At 44.4% G+C, this 17,482-nt stretch overlaps 2 protein-coding genes across 2 annotated transcripts in view; one reads left to right on the forward strand and one right to left on the reverse strand.

Moving 5' to 3' along the window:
• The window catches only part of LOC100339773 (nuclear RNA export factor 2), a 32,004-nt gene extending 20,675 nt beyond the window's left edge, over positions 1–11,329 (reverse strand). The window contains exon 1 of the mRNA XM_089324516.1: positions 10,843–11,329. The gene's annotated coding sequence lies outside the window, so the exon portion shown is untranslated. The remainder of the gene's footprint in view (positions 1–10,842) is intronic.
• A 133-nt stretch (positions 11,330–11,462) lies between these two features.
• On the forward strand, positions 11,463–14,194 carry TMSB15A (thymosin beta 15A). The gene is made up of 3 exons (XM_070066456.2): positions 11,463–11,527; positions 12,932–13,044; positions 13,774–14,194. The coding sequence occupies exons 2-3, from the start codon at positions 12,945–12,947 to the stop codon at positions 13,809–13,811; spliced, it is 138 nt and encodes a 45-aa protein (XP_069922557.1). The 5' UTR covers positions 11,463–11,527; positions 12,932–12,944; the 3' UTR covers positions 13,812–14,194.
• Positions 14,195–17,482: the final 3,288 nt, after the last annotated feature.

The raw sequence follows: 17,482 nt of genomic DNA on the forward strand, positions 1-17,482 counted from the left end.
CCTACACAGTAACTTTATCCTACCTCTTCCACTGTAAGCAGTTTTTAATCTAAAAATGCTGTGGGAATGTGGATCATTTATACAAGTTGTATCTTTTCATTATCACTTAACTCTGACCATAGCCTGCTTTGGAATTAATTCCTACTATAATTTCTTAAGCTCTGTTGCTTCAGGAAGGAATTTCTAAGCTGATCCAATGATGCTATTAGAAATAACCTTTCATTATTTTCTTGTCCACTGTCTCCCTTTGTTTGAAGTGACCTGGTGAAGTTTGGTTAGCAGGAGCTTTCAGAAACTTCAAAAAACCCATTCAGAAGGTTAAGTTGTTGGAAGGAAAAACTGAGAGCCTAAAAATATGTAGGAAAATTCCATGGGCTTGTTCAGAACTTGCTTATATCCTGGACTTAATTAGCAACAATGATCTCTAAGAGAAATGTTCCCAGGGCCAGCACTGTGGCATAGCAGGTAAAGTTGCTGCCTGCAGTGCCAGCATCCCATATGGGCACCGGTTTGAGTCCCGGCTGCTCCACTTCTGATCCAGCTCTCTCCTATGGCCTGGGAAAGCAGTAGAAGATGGCATAAGTCCTTGGGCCTCTGCACCCATGTGGGAGACCTGGAGGAAGCTCCTGGCTCCTGGCTTTGGATCGGGGCAGCTCCAGCCATTGCGGCCAACTGGGGAGTGAACCAGCAGATGGAAGACCTCTTTCTCTCTCTGCCTCTCCTTCTCTCTCTGTGTAACTCTGACTTTCAAATAAATAAATAAATCTTAAAAGAAAAAAGAAAGAAAAATATACCCTGGTCCACTGTTGGTGGGAATGTAAACTGGTACAGCCACTATGGAAGACAGTATGGAAACCCCTCAGAAATCTGAATATAGACCTACCATATGACCCAGCTATCCCACTCCTGGGAATTTACTCAAACCAAAAGAAATCAGCATAAAAAAGTGTTATCTGTAGCACTATGTTTATTGCAGCACATTTCACAATAGCTAAGATATGGAATTGACCTGATGTCCATCAACTGTTGACTGGATAAAAGAAATTATGGTACATATACACTACGGAGTACTATTCAGTTCTTTTCTCTAATTTGTTTTTTAAAGACTTATTTATTTATTTGAAAGTCAGAATTACAGAAAGGCAGAGGTAAAGAGAGAAAAGAGAAGTCTTCCATTCACTGATTCACTCCCAACATGGCTGCAATGGCTGGAGCTGGGCGGATCCGAAACCAGGAGCCAGAAGCTTCTTCCAGGTGTCCCATGCGGGTGCAGGGGTCCAACCACTTTGGCCATCTTCCACTGTTTTCCCAGGCCATTAGCAAAGAACTGGATCGGAAGAGAAGCAGCTACGACACTAACCAGAGCCAATATGGGATGTTAACCAGCACAACAGGCCAAGACTTAGCATATTATTCCACAACTCCAGCCTCAAGAATTATCTTAACACAACATGCAATCTTTGTTTCCTAGGCCAGTTCTCAGATTTAAAAAACTCTCAAAGTTAGGACACCTAACAAAGGCGAAGTTTTTTTTTTTTTTTTTTTTTTTTTTTTTTTTTTTTTTTTTAACTACGGTATTTAATCTTTTGAGGTTTTAGGACAAAGAAGTGACAATCTTATTTATTTATATTAAATTATATTTATTTATATTAAAACTGCTAGACCTTGAAACTAGGCATTCTGTCTATATTTTTCGATATGCCAGTGTTTCCAACTGTGTCCTGTTATGAAGAGAACAAATTCTTATTGAACTGATGAATAAGCACATTGTTAATTCTTAAGACTTTGTTTTCTAAGCACTCAAAACCTAACAAGGACTACAGAGATTACAAGAGAATATCTTGAAAAAACATTAAATTTCTTTAAGATTATCAGGGCCAGAAGACTCCTAATTAGCCAAAATGCAACTTAGTAGGGAGTTTTTGGGGACTGAAGAGAAATTTCCCATATTAGAATCTTCCTGGAGAATGGCACTGCCTTATAAAGAGACAGTGGATGATTAAAACTTTGACTGCTTTCCTCATCTGGGGTAGAAATAATCCTCAGTTGGGCTTCCCAGTGAAGTCTCTGAGAGGGGCAAGCTCCTTAGCATCCTGAGAAGAGTGCTGGTCCTGATTTGCATCAGTCCCCATTACCACATCTTGGGAGAACCTTGGTGCTTGTCATCCTGAAAGACCTCGAGGCATGATGTCCAATTAATAAATTTGGAATGCCAGCATGAATACCTCACAACTTGTCATTTGATCCCATCTTCCTCATGTCCCCAGACCTCTCAGGACAGTAATGGGTGACAGGGTCACCAAGGAAGGCATCAATCCCTGACATCTAAAAGTGAACTCTCAGAAGGATAATTTGGAATATGACCTCCAATTTACATTCAGACCAGGTGGGTCTGAGGGTTGTGCCCCAGTGGGACATGCAGGAATCAGTAGGGTGACATTTCAGGAGGTGGTCATCAAGCAGACCCAAAGGTAAGGTTTGCATTTTGAACAAGTCATTGAGTCCCAAAATGCTAGATACAGCAAGTGTAGAGTTCATTGCAATGGAGTTGGTAGGACAAGTGGCAGAAAAGTAAACAGAGATTAGGACCCTGTCTCCAAGGGAGGACAGTTAGAAAGTATTGATGCTGGCAAAAGAAGATGCTGAATTTGGTAGTGCCATAGAGGGAAGATGAAAGTAAGCTTAATGAGTTGGCCTCCTACAAGGAATGGATTGTAAACCCCACCAGCTCTTCTAAGACAACTGCCAGATTGTAATTGGGAACCATTTGAATCTAGTGATATAGAGGGAACCTCTCATCACCCCAAGAATGGAGGATCCATGGTACCCAATCAAGAGCAAGATTCTTGCCTGTCAAGGAGGTACATAGGTTAAAATGCACAGCAGAGTAGTGTCTCCAATGTGAGGAATGGGAGAGATCATCACTTACCTATTAACACCCTGTACCCCTCCCCTCCCTTCCTCACTGGCTCACCATTAAAGCTGTTATCAGAAAGTGAGTCCAGGTTCTTGATGCTGCCACAAGAAAGAATTCTAGGATGTATCAGGGTTAAGTGTTAATTGAGCAAGCAAGCCAAGTTTATTGTAAGCAAAAGTGCACTCCCAAAAGTAGGTGAGCAGGCAGGTTCAGGGGAAAGAGCATATATGACCCAGGAGTCTGATGAGGTTTTTCTTTTATGTTTATCTTATAATGATGGGGCAGGAATGGGAAGGAGAGTTCTGAGAATAAGGTGGGATTTTCCTGGAATAGAGATGCCACATATTTTCTTTCCTTATAGGATCCTTTTGGATCTGTCATGGGGATTTGGGAGGCAGGTCACAGCCCAAACAGCAGAGTTCTAATGATATTGTACTAAGCCTAAAGATAACTAAGGTAATGAGATGACTGGACTGTACAGCTACCTTTTCTGGGACATTTGCCAACCTTGTAGTTTCTGAGATTTTATGATATGGAAAGTTCTTGAGACTTCCTGGGACATCTGGCATCTGCTCATATTTAGCTGTGTATCTATTCCAATAGGCTGAGTGCAGTAAGAAGTGAGCTGAACAGGAGTATTTGAAGGGTCCAGGAGGTTTGGTTGTGTCCTCTTACTCTCTGATTTGTCCCCCTGGGCAAACACCACTACAGTTTGTACTTGGCTCAGTGTTCTGTGCAGGCACTGCTACTCCTTTTGCACATGGCATGCTCAAAAATGGGCAGTATTTCTCACTACCACCTCCCCATGAAAGTCATATATCAATTGTTGTGGGCGATTCTGGGCATATGTGCAGGTTGGAAAAACCTGCTAATGGCACTGAAGGGAGTTACTTGTGATTAGAGTTTAGGAGATTCTTGCTCCTGATTGGCTGGGAGTTGGGTAGGGTGGCCTTGTAGTTGCAGGTGGGCAAATGGATACATGGTCACATGGTGAAGTTGGAATTGGAAATGTAGCTGGATGGGAAGATGGAGACATGGTCGTGTAGGGTGGGGCCTGAGTGTTTCAGTCCAATCCTGTTTCACTTGTGGGTATTTATATGTCTGTTTAGGGGTCACTAAGTAAGATGACCCAGTGATTATCACTGGCTTCAAAGAACAAGGCTGGACATATCACCAATAGCCAAATTCCAGAATAAAAGCCAAACTTGTAACTATAAAAGTGAATACCATAATGGCATGAAGCAAGGCACAATAGTCTCGCCTTGTCTGTGGTTTTGCTTTCCATGGTTTCAGTTACCAATGATCAAGTGCAGTCTAAAAATATAAATATATGTCTTGACTCTTTGAAGCGATAAGAACACAATCACATAATTATTGTCGCAGTATATTGTTATAATTGTTCCATTTTTTATTAGTTACTTTGTTAACCTCTTATTGTGCTATCATGTATATGCAAGTGTAGAAACAGGCATAGTATGTATCTTCTCCAAAAAAAAAAAAAAAACAACCCTGTTTACCATTGTACTGAGACTAGCAATAGTCAAGCAGTCACAAAGGTAAAAAATGTAGTTTCAATATACTTCTCACAGAAGAGTAAAATGACAAATTCACAGGAAGTCCCATAGGTTTAGAAGTCAAGCAATAGAAATTTTATATCTGAACTCAAGCCTGAGGTAGTCAATGATTGGAAGCAGTAGCTGAAGAAGTATAATATTTTTCATAAATAATGGACCCACATTATTCTTTCATGAGTATGTTAATATTAAAACATATTTTTCAGGGTTGATGAAAAATGAGATTGAATATGGAAAGTGCTGAGTTCAGTGCAGTGCTTGATACAATGCTGGCATTTCACAAACATCTCTTACCTTTCGCCTTCCATAACTGTCAGTATGCTTCCTTTTTCCATGAAACTGGGACTTACACGGGTCTCTCCCTCAGCTTAAATAATTCATCAACATGTATTTTATTACTGTAACTATGGCTTTACCACTTGCATCTTTAGATGATAACATTTCAAATTAAATTTTCTTGAAACAAAGGCAAACAAAAATACTTCTTATTCTCAGGAGATTCTAAAGCTTCCTGATTTGCACCAACATGAAATTATGGTATAAAGTCATCTTTAATTGATTTTATAAAATCGACATGAATGTGTAACACTGTGATTGACCTATTTGGCTCCTGGATTAAAAAATTGAAACAAAGCACATCAATAGAGCTTGGAGGTTAATGCCAGGCCAAATAAGCACTTCTTTCACTGAAGGAGAGTCCCATTCCATAGAGGAAGATAAAACAGAGCAAGAAACGGTGCTGATTCTAATTTTAGATGAAACAAAATTTTTTGATTGTTCGCTCTATGTCATCCAAATGTTTCCTCTCTTGTGTTTATAGTTTAATCTTTTGTTCTAGCTCTTTGATCTGTTGAGATACAAGAATATTTCTGGGACCGGTGCTGTGGCACAGTGGGTTAAAGCCCCAGCCTGCTGTGCCGGCCTCCCATATGGGCGCTGGTTCGAGTCCCAGCTGCTCCTCTTCTGATCCAGCTGTCTGCTATGGCCTGGGAAAGCGGTAGAAGATGGCCCAAGTCCTTGGGCCCCTGCACCCACGTGGGGGGCCTGGAGGAAGCTCCTGGGTCCTGGCTTAGGATCAGCTCAGATCTGGCCATTGTGGTCATTTGAGGAGTGAACCAGCAGAATGGAAGACCTCTCTCTCTCTGGCTGTACCTCTCTCTCTGTAACTCTCTTTCAAATAAATGAAATAATTCTTTAAAAAAAGAATATTTCTTTTACATTTCTACTTTTCAAAAATTTATTCCCTATTTTTAGCAATGATTTCTTTTTTTTTTTCTTTGACGGGCAGAGTTAGACAGTAAGGGAGATAGAGACAGAGAGAAAGGTCTTCCTTTTTCCGTTGGTTCACCCCACAAGTGGCTGCCATGGCCGGCGCGTTGCAGCCGGTGTGCTGCGCCGATCCGAAGCCAGGAGCCAGGCGCTTCCTCTTCGTCTCCCATGTGGGTGCAGGGCCCAAGGACCTGGGCCATCCTCCACTGCACTCCCGGGCCACAGCAGAGAGCTGGACTGGAAGAGGAGCAACTGGGACAGGACCGGCACCCAGGCCGGGACTAGAACCCGGGGTGCTGGCGCCGCAGGTGGAGGATTAGCCTAGTGAGCTGTGGCGCCAGCCATCAATGATTTCTTTCTTGTTCTCTCAATTTATACAAGTATTTTTCATATCTTGTGACAAAAGGCTTATGCTTGTATTTTCTTTTCTGTTCTTCCTATTAGTTTGCTACACCAAAGCTATTCTAGGAGTAGACTGTCAATATAATATTAGTAAAAATATGGTGAGAACTTTCATGTCAGTTACATGTCTAGATGATACACAAGACCCCACCTGATGCTTTATATGCAGTTCAATCTATGCTTATGGGCTCACTCAGAGGAACTCTAGCTTTTATAAGTGTGCTATTTGCTCACATCCACAATATTATTTTTAAAAATATCTATGTATCTACCTCCCTACCTCCCTATGTGAAAGGCAGAGGGAGAAAGACAGGGAGGGAGGGAAGGAGGGCGGGGAGAGGAGGGGAGAGGAGGGGAGAGGAGAGGAGAGGAGAGGAGGGGAGAGGAGCGGAGCGGAGAGGAGAGGAGAGGAGAGGAGAGGAGAGGAGAGGAGAGGAGAGGAGAATGAGAATCTTCTACCCACTGGTTCACTCCTCAAATGGCTACACCAGCCAGAGCTGGGCCAAGTAGAAGCAGGAGCCAAGAACTCCATCTGGATCTCCCACATAATGGGCAGGGACCCATTTACTTGAGCCATCATCTGATGCCTTCCCAGCCACATTAGCAGGAAGCTGGATGGGAAGTGGAGCAGCCAGGACTCTAACTGGCACTATGATATAGCATGCCAGCATCACAGGTGGCGGCTTAAGCCACTGTGCCACAATGCTGGCCCTCACAATTTTCTTTAGTTTTCACATTTCTAGCTTCTCCAAATTAGCAAGAACAAAAACTTATGAATTTTGTAGAGTAATAATTTAGGACTTGTAACAACAAACAAGTTCATCCCTTCAGTGTCTACCAAACAAAATACTCACCGCAACCTGCTGAATACAATGTGGGCCAATCTCCTAGACTTCCTACAGCTTCATTTTTCTAGTACAGAATTGTATCCTTTCCTGTCAACCATCAGGAAACTACAACGTCAAATCACGGGAAATAAGCAGCAGGGGAATCCCATCATATAAAATGAATTCTGAGTCCTAAGTCACCACGAAAGCTCAAAGGCAAATTTCTATCATTTGCCCCAATTACATCTTGCACAATTGTTAACTGTACAATTCAGAACTCATCACACTTTCCAGTATTAGGAGGAAAGAACTATAGATGCTATCTGATCCAAGCTCTCAGTCAATAAGACAATATTGGTAATATTCATGAGTTTTTTTATTTGACAAGTAGAGTTATAGACAGTGAGAGAGAGAGACAGAGAGAAAGGTCTTCCTTCCGTTGGTTCACTCCCCTAATGGCCGCTATGGCCGGCACTGCGCTGATCCGAAACCAGGATCCGGGTACCTCCTCCTGGTCTCAACTCTTGCCATACTATGCAAACCAAGCAAGCCTCATTTTCTGTTTATCACCTTTCATCAGTCCTATCTTATCTTAATTTCTCTATTCCTGTTAACATTTGTGGCCTAAAGCTTAATTCAAAATCAATACTGTTCACAATTCTAGCCAATATTATTTTTTTAAAAGAGAGTTACAGAGCAAGGTAGAGACACAGAGAGAGGTCTTCCATCCACTGGTTCACTTCCCAGATGGCTGGGACGGCTGGAGCTGCGCCAATCTGAAGCTAGGAGCCAGGAGCTTCCTCCGGGTCTCCCACATGGGGTGCAGGGGCCCAAGGACTTGGGCCATCTTCTAATGCTTTCCCAGGCCATAGCAGGGAGCTGGATGGGAAGAAGGGCAGCCAGGACTAGAACTGGTGCCCATATTGGATGCCGGTGCATCAGGCCAGGGTGTTAACCCCCTGCGCCACAGCGCTGGCCCTGCCAATATTATTGATATAATATTACAAATGTATTAGTATTTCTCACTGTCTTCATTGTTGTAGGCCAATTTCAAAGGATTTAGGATGATTGTTATTCGTCATTACACACTGAAAGTTATAATAAATAACTATTTTATTTCACTTCTTCTTCTTGATTTTCCTTGAAGAAAATCACTCATCAAAGTGATCAGTTTCAGTTCATAATTGATCATAATAATAGGATTAAGTGTCAAAGGGATCACATAAACAAGACTAGTGTCTGTTAATACTATCTGATAGAATTAAAAAGGAGAGAATGATCCAACATGGGAAGCGGGATATACCCAGACTCATAGAATGGCAGATGTCCTAAACAGCACTCTGGCCTCAGAATCAGCCCTTAAGACATTCGGATCTGGCTAAAAAGCCCATGAGAGTATTTCAGGCATGGAAAGCCAAAGACTGTTGCAGTTATCCAGATGACAAATAATGGTGGATTAGACCTTATTCATACCACCGGGGCTGTTGAGAAGTGGTTGGATTTTGGATGCATTTTGAGGTGGAGCCAAAATGATTTCCTGATGGATTGGATATGTAGAGTTAGAGAAAGGAAGGTATTGCAGGTGACGTCAAGGTTTTTGGCCTGAGCAGATGGACTTGCCATCAATCAAGGCAGGGAAAGCTGCAGTGTAGAAGAAATAGATTTTGTAGAAAACATTAAGAGCTCAAGCTGTGACGTTCTGAGTTTGAAATGCCTATTAGACATCCGAGTGGAGGTTCTGAGTACACACTTGTCCATATCAGATTTAAATTTAGGATATAGATCTGGCCTGCAAATGTGAATTAGAAAGTTGTCAACCCAAGAATTAAAAAAATAATGTATTTATTGGAAAGATTATAGTTACACAGAGAGGAGAAGGAGAAGGAAAGAGAGAGAGAGAGAGAGAGAGAGTCTGTCTTCCATCTCCTGGTTCACTCCCCAAATGGCCGCAACGGCCAGAGCTGCGCCGATCTGAAGTCAGGAGCCAGGAGTTTCTTCTGGATCTCCCACGTGGGTGCAGGTACCCAAGGACTTGGGCCATCTTCTGCTGCTTTCTCAGGCCACAGCAGAGAGCTGGGTCAGAAGTGGAGCAGCTGGGACTCGAACTGGTGCTCATATGGGATGACTGCACTGCAGGCAGCGACTTTACCTGCTATACCACAGTGCCGGCCTGTCGCTCCCCCTCTTCGTGGAGGAACGACACAGGACCCTGCGTTGTTCTTTTGTCTGCTCTGCCCTCCCCGGGTTTGCTGCTGGTTCTTCCCGGGTTAGCTACCGTCCTTCCACCTCCGTGGAAGGGCGGTTCCCCCTGCCACTTTCCCCACTTCCGCGGGGGAGTGGCACACCGCCGGCCGGCTCTCTCGGGGGCTGCTCAGATGTCCCTCAGGTGTCCCTGGTGCATGTTGTCTTTCTCCTCCTTTATAGTCCTCTTCCACCAATCCCAACTCTGCTAACCACATGCCGAGCACGCTGCTCTCCTGCAATCAGGAGCAAGATCAGCTCCTGCAGCTCAGTCAATCAAATTGGCGAGAGGCAGCTGCATAGAAGCTGTTTACTCCTCTCCCAGCGCCATATTGTGGGAGAGCAGATGCATAGAATAAGTCTTAATTCCAGTAACTTAGTCTAGTCCGAGTTGCTCCCCACACCGGCCCCCAATTCTTTTTTAAATAGCCATTGGACTGAAGATCATCATCAAGGGAATGTGGCTAGAAATCGCTAGAACAGGGACTGAGTTCTGGGGCACTACTATTGTAAAAGGTCAAGAAACAGAAGAGCTAGTAAAGGAAACTGGGTAGTAGCCAGTGAAGTTGAAGGAAACACGAGAATGGGGTGTTCTAGGAGCCACGTGAAGAAAGTGAACCAATGAGAACTCACCATCTGTGCCCAATGCTGCTGATAGTTAAAATAAGATGAGGGATTCAGAATTGATCATTAGATTGAACAATCTGAAAGTCATTCATGACCCTGGCAAAAATAATTTCAGAGAAGCAGAGGTGGATCCAGGATTGGAATGTGTTCAAGACAGAATTGGAAGAGAAAAATCAGAAATAGTGAAATAAAGGCAACTTACAAGGGGGGGGGGAGAGTATTCAATCTGGGTATCTGGGGAAGACTTTTCCTGAAAGATGGAACAGACATCGCAAAGGTCCAAAGACAACAGTGACAGTGCATTGTTTGAGGAACAGCAGGGAGACCTCAGCTAGGGTAGAGTGAGTGAGGAATAGGACAGGCAGAGAGAGGGGGTGGGGTGGGGAGAAGGATGGCCATCTGGGGCTCCCTCTTGACACCAGACTGATGTAGGTAGAGGGCCTGAGGAGTGCAGTCTCAGGCCAGGAACACTGTTTCAAATGATGCCTTATGTTGTGCATGGAAATGTACATCTATGCCACCACATGTCAACTAACAGGAGACCATGGAGTGCAAGCTAAAGACACAGTACTACCTGCATTTTACCATAATGGCTCTAAGATTCTGGGAAAATCTCCAGAAAATGACCTTGAACATTTAGTTCTTTCAAGTAACTGCTAAATCCCTACTTTTGTCTCCAGACTGTTGAAAAATTGTGTTCAATTGTGGCTTTGTTATTTTGATCTACAAATATGTGTTTATCCAGTCTCCTATTGAGAGAGCAAAGTGCTAGGGTCTGTCTGCTATTATGTCCAGGGCCCAAGAAAGTAAAAAAAAAAAGTGACTTTTACTAGGAGAGCACCACTGTCACAGAAATGCATAGCTGTGGGAGTGGATGACTCTGAATCACCCGTCTTCTCCATGAGCACCCTGACTCCATGACCTGCCAAGCACAGAACAACACTGACTGTGGCTTCCAACCCCCCGTTCAGTCATCACGGCTTACCTGTGCTGCACAGCCTAGAAAAAGCCCAGAGTCTGAGCACAGTTCAATCAGCTTGCATCTCTGAGTTCCAGACGTTCGATGATAACTGAGCACCATGTGTTCTACTTATCACAGAGGCCTTGTTACCCCCGGAAATCAGAAAAGACAGGGACTGGGTGTGGGGGGATGGTGTTGACTATGTCATCACCAAGCCCCTGTAGCAGGGGTTGAGAGAGTGAACTCAAGCCTCACAAGGCTAAAGCAAAGAGTAGGGAGCCCGCCAGTCCCAGTGCTGCTTGTCCGACTGCGGATGCAGCTCCCTGCTTAACGCTCCTGGGAAAGCAGCAAGATGGCCCCTGCCACCCACTTGGGAAATAGAGTTCCTGGCTCCTGGCTTGTGGTCATTTGGGGAGTGAACCAGCAGGTGGAAAATCTGTGTGTGTGTGTGTGTGTGTGTGTGTGTGTCTTTCCCCCCACTTCCTCTCTCTGTAACTCTTTCAAATAAAGAAATAAATAAATCTTAAAAAAATATAGCGGAGGGTGGGGCAGGGAAGAGAGTCTGGGAGCCCTCGGCCAATCAGAGAAGGCTGGGGCGGGGCCTGCCGCGGGCTTTATAAGCAAAGGGTTGCAGGCGGGAACCCAGCCTGGTCCTGAGTGAGCCGCGGTGCACGCCCAGAAGGCCGCTTTTGTCCCTTCTTGCGTCCAGGTGAGGCCGGGCGGCCCCGCCGTAGCCAGATGGGAAGGGGATCGGGAGGGCGCCGGCCCGGAGTTGGGAGCGCGGGAGGGGTCGCACCTTCCAGGCCGGCGGGGCCGAGGTTGGGGGTGGCGTGTCGCGGGCGGCGCCTCCGGGCGGCTGGCGCCTTTGTCTTCCCGTGGCGCCGCCTTGGGCGATGCCGCGCCCTCGCGGGGTCGGGCCCTCGGCGGGGGAGCCCCGAAGCGGGCGGCGGGGCCCTGAGGACGGGGAGGCGCGTGGGGCCTCCCGGCAGCGCTGGGGCCGGGGCCGGGCCCTGGCTTCCCCGCGCGGCGGGCGGGCTGGGGGGCGCGCATCGGCGGTCGCGGTTGCAGGAAGCCGGAGCCCAGCCGCTCCCCACAGACTGGCCTATTGTTCAGCTGGTTCCGGCTTCCTCTGCTGGAGACTGGGTTCCGGCTCGCGGCCGCCCAGGGTCGTGGGGGAATCTCGAGCGCAGGGAAGCGCTTGGGGCTCTCCGGCTGCCTGGGGGCGTCCGCCTTCGGTTCTGGGCCCGCGACGGGACGGCTGCGCCCCGGCCAGGGTGGGGCCGGGCACGCGCGCGCGAGCGCTGCCTGCCGGCGCCTGCCGCCTCCCATTGTCTGTTCCCTCCGGGCCCGGCGCTTCCTGGTCCCCGGCCGCGCTTCTCCGAGCCTCCTCATCGCCCTGCTCGCCCGTTCCAGAGAAAACCTGCCGAGCTAGGACTCGGCTCTGCTCGGTTGACTGCATTCTTTGGGGTCCTGGGGCTGAGCCCAACAGCTGGCCCTTCCTGCAGCGTTTACAAACAAATGTGTGCCACAAGCAGCTAGTAGGAGACGTGCCATCACTTAGGATCAGGGTAAATACTCTCCCTCTCTCACTGCAGCCCCTTAGGCTACTGTCTTTGGGCATTTAGCGTGGCAAGAAATGAGTCCAACTATGCCACGCTTCTTTGTGTGCTGCCCCCATGCCAGCCCCACCTCCACCCAAATCCCCAAGCAGAGTAATTGAATGGAAAGTGAAGATGCTCAAATAGCGTGTCTCCTGCTAGCAAACTCACTCCCTGGTTAACCCACTCTTCCTTTTTCCGTCTATGGCTGTCTGCCCCTGGGCTCCTATCACCACCATTTTACCTTTGCAGACTCTGATTTTAAGAGTCAGACATATTGGCTCTGGGTTTCTGGTGTCTTGGTAGGAACCTGATGCAGTAGCATTGGCTGCCTTTGAGAAATGGCCTACTGATGTACAATTGAAACTGTTCTCATAAAAATATGACTTTTTAAACATATCATGCTGTTTTCCTATTGAGACCAGAAGGTAAAATATACAATAAGTGTGAGAATTATTGGGTTAACTTTTTAATCTGATAATATTTCTACCAACTAAGGTTTACATTTCTTTCAGTCTTTTAGCCAAGATGAGTGACAAGCCAGACTTATCAGAAGTGGAGAAGTTTGACAAGTCAAAACTGAAGAAAACGAATACTGAAGAAAAAAATACTCTTCCCTCGAAGGAAAGTAAGTCATGGGGTTTTCTAGTGGAGACAAACAATAGTGTGAGTTAATAGATTCAGTAAATAAAACTGTCTTCTAGTAAATGTTCCCACAAAGTCAGCAATAGTTAGAGAATTATTATCTTTAATGGAACAGTTAAGACTATTAAATCATTGTCTTATTTGGGTTAAATAAAAGGCTCTCACATGGCAGGCACTAGTAGTAATGGGGGAATAAAAAACTAGCTTCTTGTTATAAAATTGCAAAGAAAACCATTAAAACCAATCTTGGAATCTTGGACTTTAAAGAAATATTAGTTTATCTGACAGTTTGAGTTTGTGATTATATCCCTAAAAAACTCAGGGACATTTTTTTGTCATGTCCGCTTTTGGAGTTCCAAAATTACTAAAAATGTTCTGAAAATATACATACTGCTAATAGTGTAAGGGCAGATAAATCTGAAGAAAATGTTTCATGTGTTTCTCAGTTCTAGAATAATATATGGAAAATGGGCAATGCGTAAACCTACCTCTGAAATGAGGGAGTGGAAAAGTTGATGGGGGATACATACAGTTGATGTGAATTCTGGCTAGTGTTCATATGGTCATTATGCATTCAACATGCCTTTGCATTCTCAATTTTAAAGCACATTTGACAGACTTTAATAACTTACCAAAGAATTCTTTTGGAAGAAACTGAACTTTAATATTAGAAGAATACTCTCAATGATTTTTTTTTTCTTTTTCTCCCTAGCTATCCAACAGGAGAAAGAGTCTGTTCAAACATCATAAAATGAAGATCGCCTCCCAAGAGCAAATTTCAACATTGTCCAAGAGTCTTGGTTTTGGGCTTCTCTTTTGTAAACTTATGTGTTTGTAGAGATTTTAGGCACATTCTGATTTCTTATCACCTATGTTCCCTTGCAAAGAGGTCACAATTGTCCCTTGTTTCCTTAAGTTCGTTTTTAAACTTTCCATTTATTATATAAATTCCAGATGGCACGTGCTGTCATTCTCACCATTCATCTGCACCCCTGTAGGATGAGCCAGTTTTAACCTTCTATAAAGATGCTTCCATTACTTCATAATTTTCAGGAAGTTGCATGGTTTTACAGCTTCTCATGATTTTATGTTCATTTCTAATGTAAGAATTAAAATTCTAACTATAAGCATTATTTGAAACTGTTGTGGTTTATTCTCTATAGTCTTCTAAGAAATTAAAGGTACATAGGGTGCCCTTTTCAACCAAACAAAATGGTTGATGTAAGGCCATTTTTTGCAGGTTATTCATGTGAGAAATATTCTTTGTCCAGGTCCAGGAGTTCCTAATTTAGGGATACTAGGTATTTTTCTCCCTAGAATTGGAATCAAAGAATTCGAAAACCTTAGAAAAGGGAACATAACTCATAACACAGAGATGAAGACAGAAATGTAGGGTTTGAAGAGATCTACTCAAAGTGAATAAGGGCTGAAATCCAAACTGCGTTCCTTTGCCTGCTGGAAAGTGGTTTTCTACTTAATGGAAGGGGGAACATGAGGATAAGGTTAGATGGAAAGTTGGCAGGAGGCACTTGCAAACATGTGCTGTACCAAGCACATTACATTTTCTTTTTTTTTTTTTTTAAGAAAAAGATTATTTATTTGAAAGGCAGAGTTACAGAGAGGCAGAGAGAGGTCTTCCATCCGCTGATTGACTCCCCAGATGGCTGCAACGGCCAGAGCTGCGCCGATCTGAAGCCAGGAGCCAAGACTTCCTTCAGGTCTCCCACACAGGTGCAGGGGCCCAAGGACTTTGGCCATTTTATTCTGCTTTCCCAGACCATAACAGAGAGGTGGATTGGCAGTGGAGCAGCTGGGATATAACGCGCCCATGGGGGATGATGGCACTGCAAGTGGTGGCTTCCTATTGAACATAAACTAGAGTAACTAATACCTATCAGTGACTTATAGCATTGGACCACGTGTTTGGGTCTTTCACTGAACAGAATTTGCTGTCTTAATGAACTACACACTTCTCGTGTTCATGGTGAGTGTATGGACTGAATTATGGCCCTCTCAAGTTCATGTTGAAACCCTAACTCACAATGTGACTATATCTGGACATAGGATCTTTAGAAGGTGGTTAAAAGTGAGGTCATAAGGGTAAGGTCCTAATCCTATAAGAGTGTGATCTTAGAAGAGGGAGGGAGGTGGGAGAGACAGAATGAAATCTCCACCATGTGGGTATACAGTGAGAAGTCTGCAAGACGGGAAGAGGCCCCTCATCAGAACCTGACTGCTAGATCTTTCCCTGGGATTTCTAGCATCCACTGTGAGAAAATTGTCTATGGTTCTTTGATATAGCAGCCCAGGTTGACAGATAAAATAAGGAATACATATAAATGGATGTCACAATCTCTGTCCTTAATACTTTCATCACTTTACATTTATAAAAACCAATTAGAATACCAGCAATTAAAATTGTTAGCATTTGGATGTAGACAGCTTTTGATATCCTTGTGTTCCAAGTCTGTGGATTCAACTAACTGGATAAAAAATATTTGGAAAAAAGTTAGATCTGTGCTGAACATGTACAGGTAGATCTGTGCTGAACACGTACAGGTTTTTGGGGTCACTATTCCCTGAACAATACGGTATAACAACTATTTACATAGCATTTACTGTGCATTAGGTATTATCAGTAATTAGAGGTGATTTAAAATATAAGGGAGGTGATGGACATTGCACCTAGCAGTTAAGACAATAGTTAAGGAACCTAAGTCCCAGGAAAGAGTGTTTGGGGTTGATACCTGACTTTGCCTCCCGACTAATGCTCACCCTGGGGGGCAGTGGTGATGGTTCAAGTAACTGTTCCTGTCACCTATGTTGGAGACGTGGATTGTGTTTCTGGCTCCTGGCTTTGGCTCTGGCTCTGGCCAAACTCCAGCCCTTGCAAGCATCTGGGAAGTGAACAAGTGGATGGGAATATTTCCTCTCTCCCCACCCTTTTCTTCTTTCTTTCCCACTCAAATAAATAAAAATTTAAAAATATACAAGAGATTGTGCATAGGTTATATGCAAATATTGTGCCATTTTACATTAGGGACTTGGGCACCAGTGGATTTTGGTATTTGCAGGGGAGTTCTGGAACCAATCCCCCATGCCTACTAAGGAATGACTGTATAGCCACCCAGACTGTACCCATTAATTTCCTATAAAAAGGATTATGCTTTTTGTACCTTCTTGCAACCTGAAGTATTATCTTACTTCTGTTTTTCTAGGGGTTTGCATCCTTAAATAATCACAGGAGTTACAGGAAGTACAAGCTGCTTTCTCCACTATAGCTTAAAATTTCTCAAGTGAAATGGTAGGTGGGCCAACTTTCACCAAGGGCCAGTGAGGTGACACAATCAGCTTAATATGGCCAGAGACGTTGAGCCTCAGAAGCAGTACCTTACCTCCTTCCTCAAACAGTTGTCCAGAAGAGTCACTCAGCCCTTTGAAGTGTCACGTTACTTGCACTGGGCACCAATCTTTGTCCCTGATGCTTCTATTCAGTTGTCCTAGGACATTGCTCTGAAGACATGCATGGTGTAGTTCACTCATCTTAGAGTATTGGAAGTTAGCTGTCGGGTGCCTGACCCCCTACCTTTAAGTCTGCTCCATGTGAGACTTTTCAGATCCTTTGGACCCATGTTACATTGGTGGGGAGCCATCTTGGATGCACTTTGCATGTGTTTAAGTTTGTTCATTATCAAAAGTCTTTGGATCTTGATTGTGTCATTCAACACTTTTTTCTCCTTCCAGCATCACCATTAACAAAACTGAAAAGGTTGTTGTACATCCATGGTAGATTTGCAACCTCAGTAATTGTGCATAATACAATTTAAAGGAAAGCATCAATTTGTCAGGTGAAGATGGGTTTAAACAAAAACTTGTGTTCTGGGGCCGGTGCTGTGGCATAGTGGATAAAGCTGCTGCCTCAGTGCCAACGTCTCATATGGTCACTGGTTCGAGTTCCAGCTGCTCCACTTCCCATCCAGCTCTCTGCTATGGCCTGGGAAAGCAGTACAAGATGGTCCAAGTCCTTGGGCCTGTGCACCCATGTGGGAGACCCAGAAGAGGCAGCTGTTGCAGCCAATTGGGGAGTGAACCAGTGGATGGAAGACCTCTCGCTCGCTCGCTCTCTCTCTGCCTCTCCTTCTCTCTCTGTGTAACTCTGGCTTTCAAATAAATAAACAAATCTTTAAAAAAAAACACTTGTGTTCTGTTGCATCTGATAGCCATCTTTTTCAGTAAAACGTTGATTGCACCCTGGGCAGTATAAATGCTAAACTGAGAGGGAGCAGCTTAGAGGTACATGACGGAAGGTGATGGAGATAGTCGTGCCCTGTATTTTTTTAAATAAATAATGTGGAGCTGCCCTTCTAGCTACAAGTTTCACTTTCCTTTTTCACCAGATGGAGATTTTTCTCTTATGCCTA

Source organism: Oryctolagus cuniculus, chromosome X (assembly GCF_051225735.1).
Source record: "Oryctolagus cuniculus isolate XC-2025 breed Fujian yellow rabbit chromosome X, ASM5122573v1, whole genome shotgun sequence".
In the NCBI taxonomy this organism is placed as follows: domain Eukaryota; kingdom Metazoa; phylum Chordata; class Mammalia; order Lagomorpha; family Leporidae; genus Oryctolagus; species Oryctolagus cuniculus.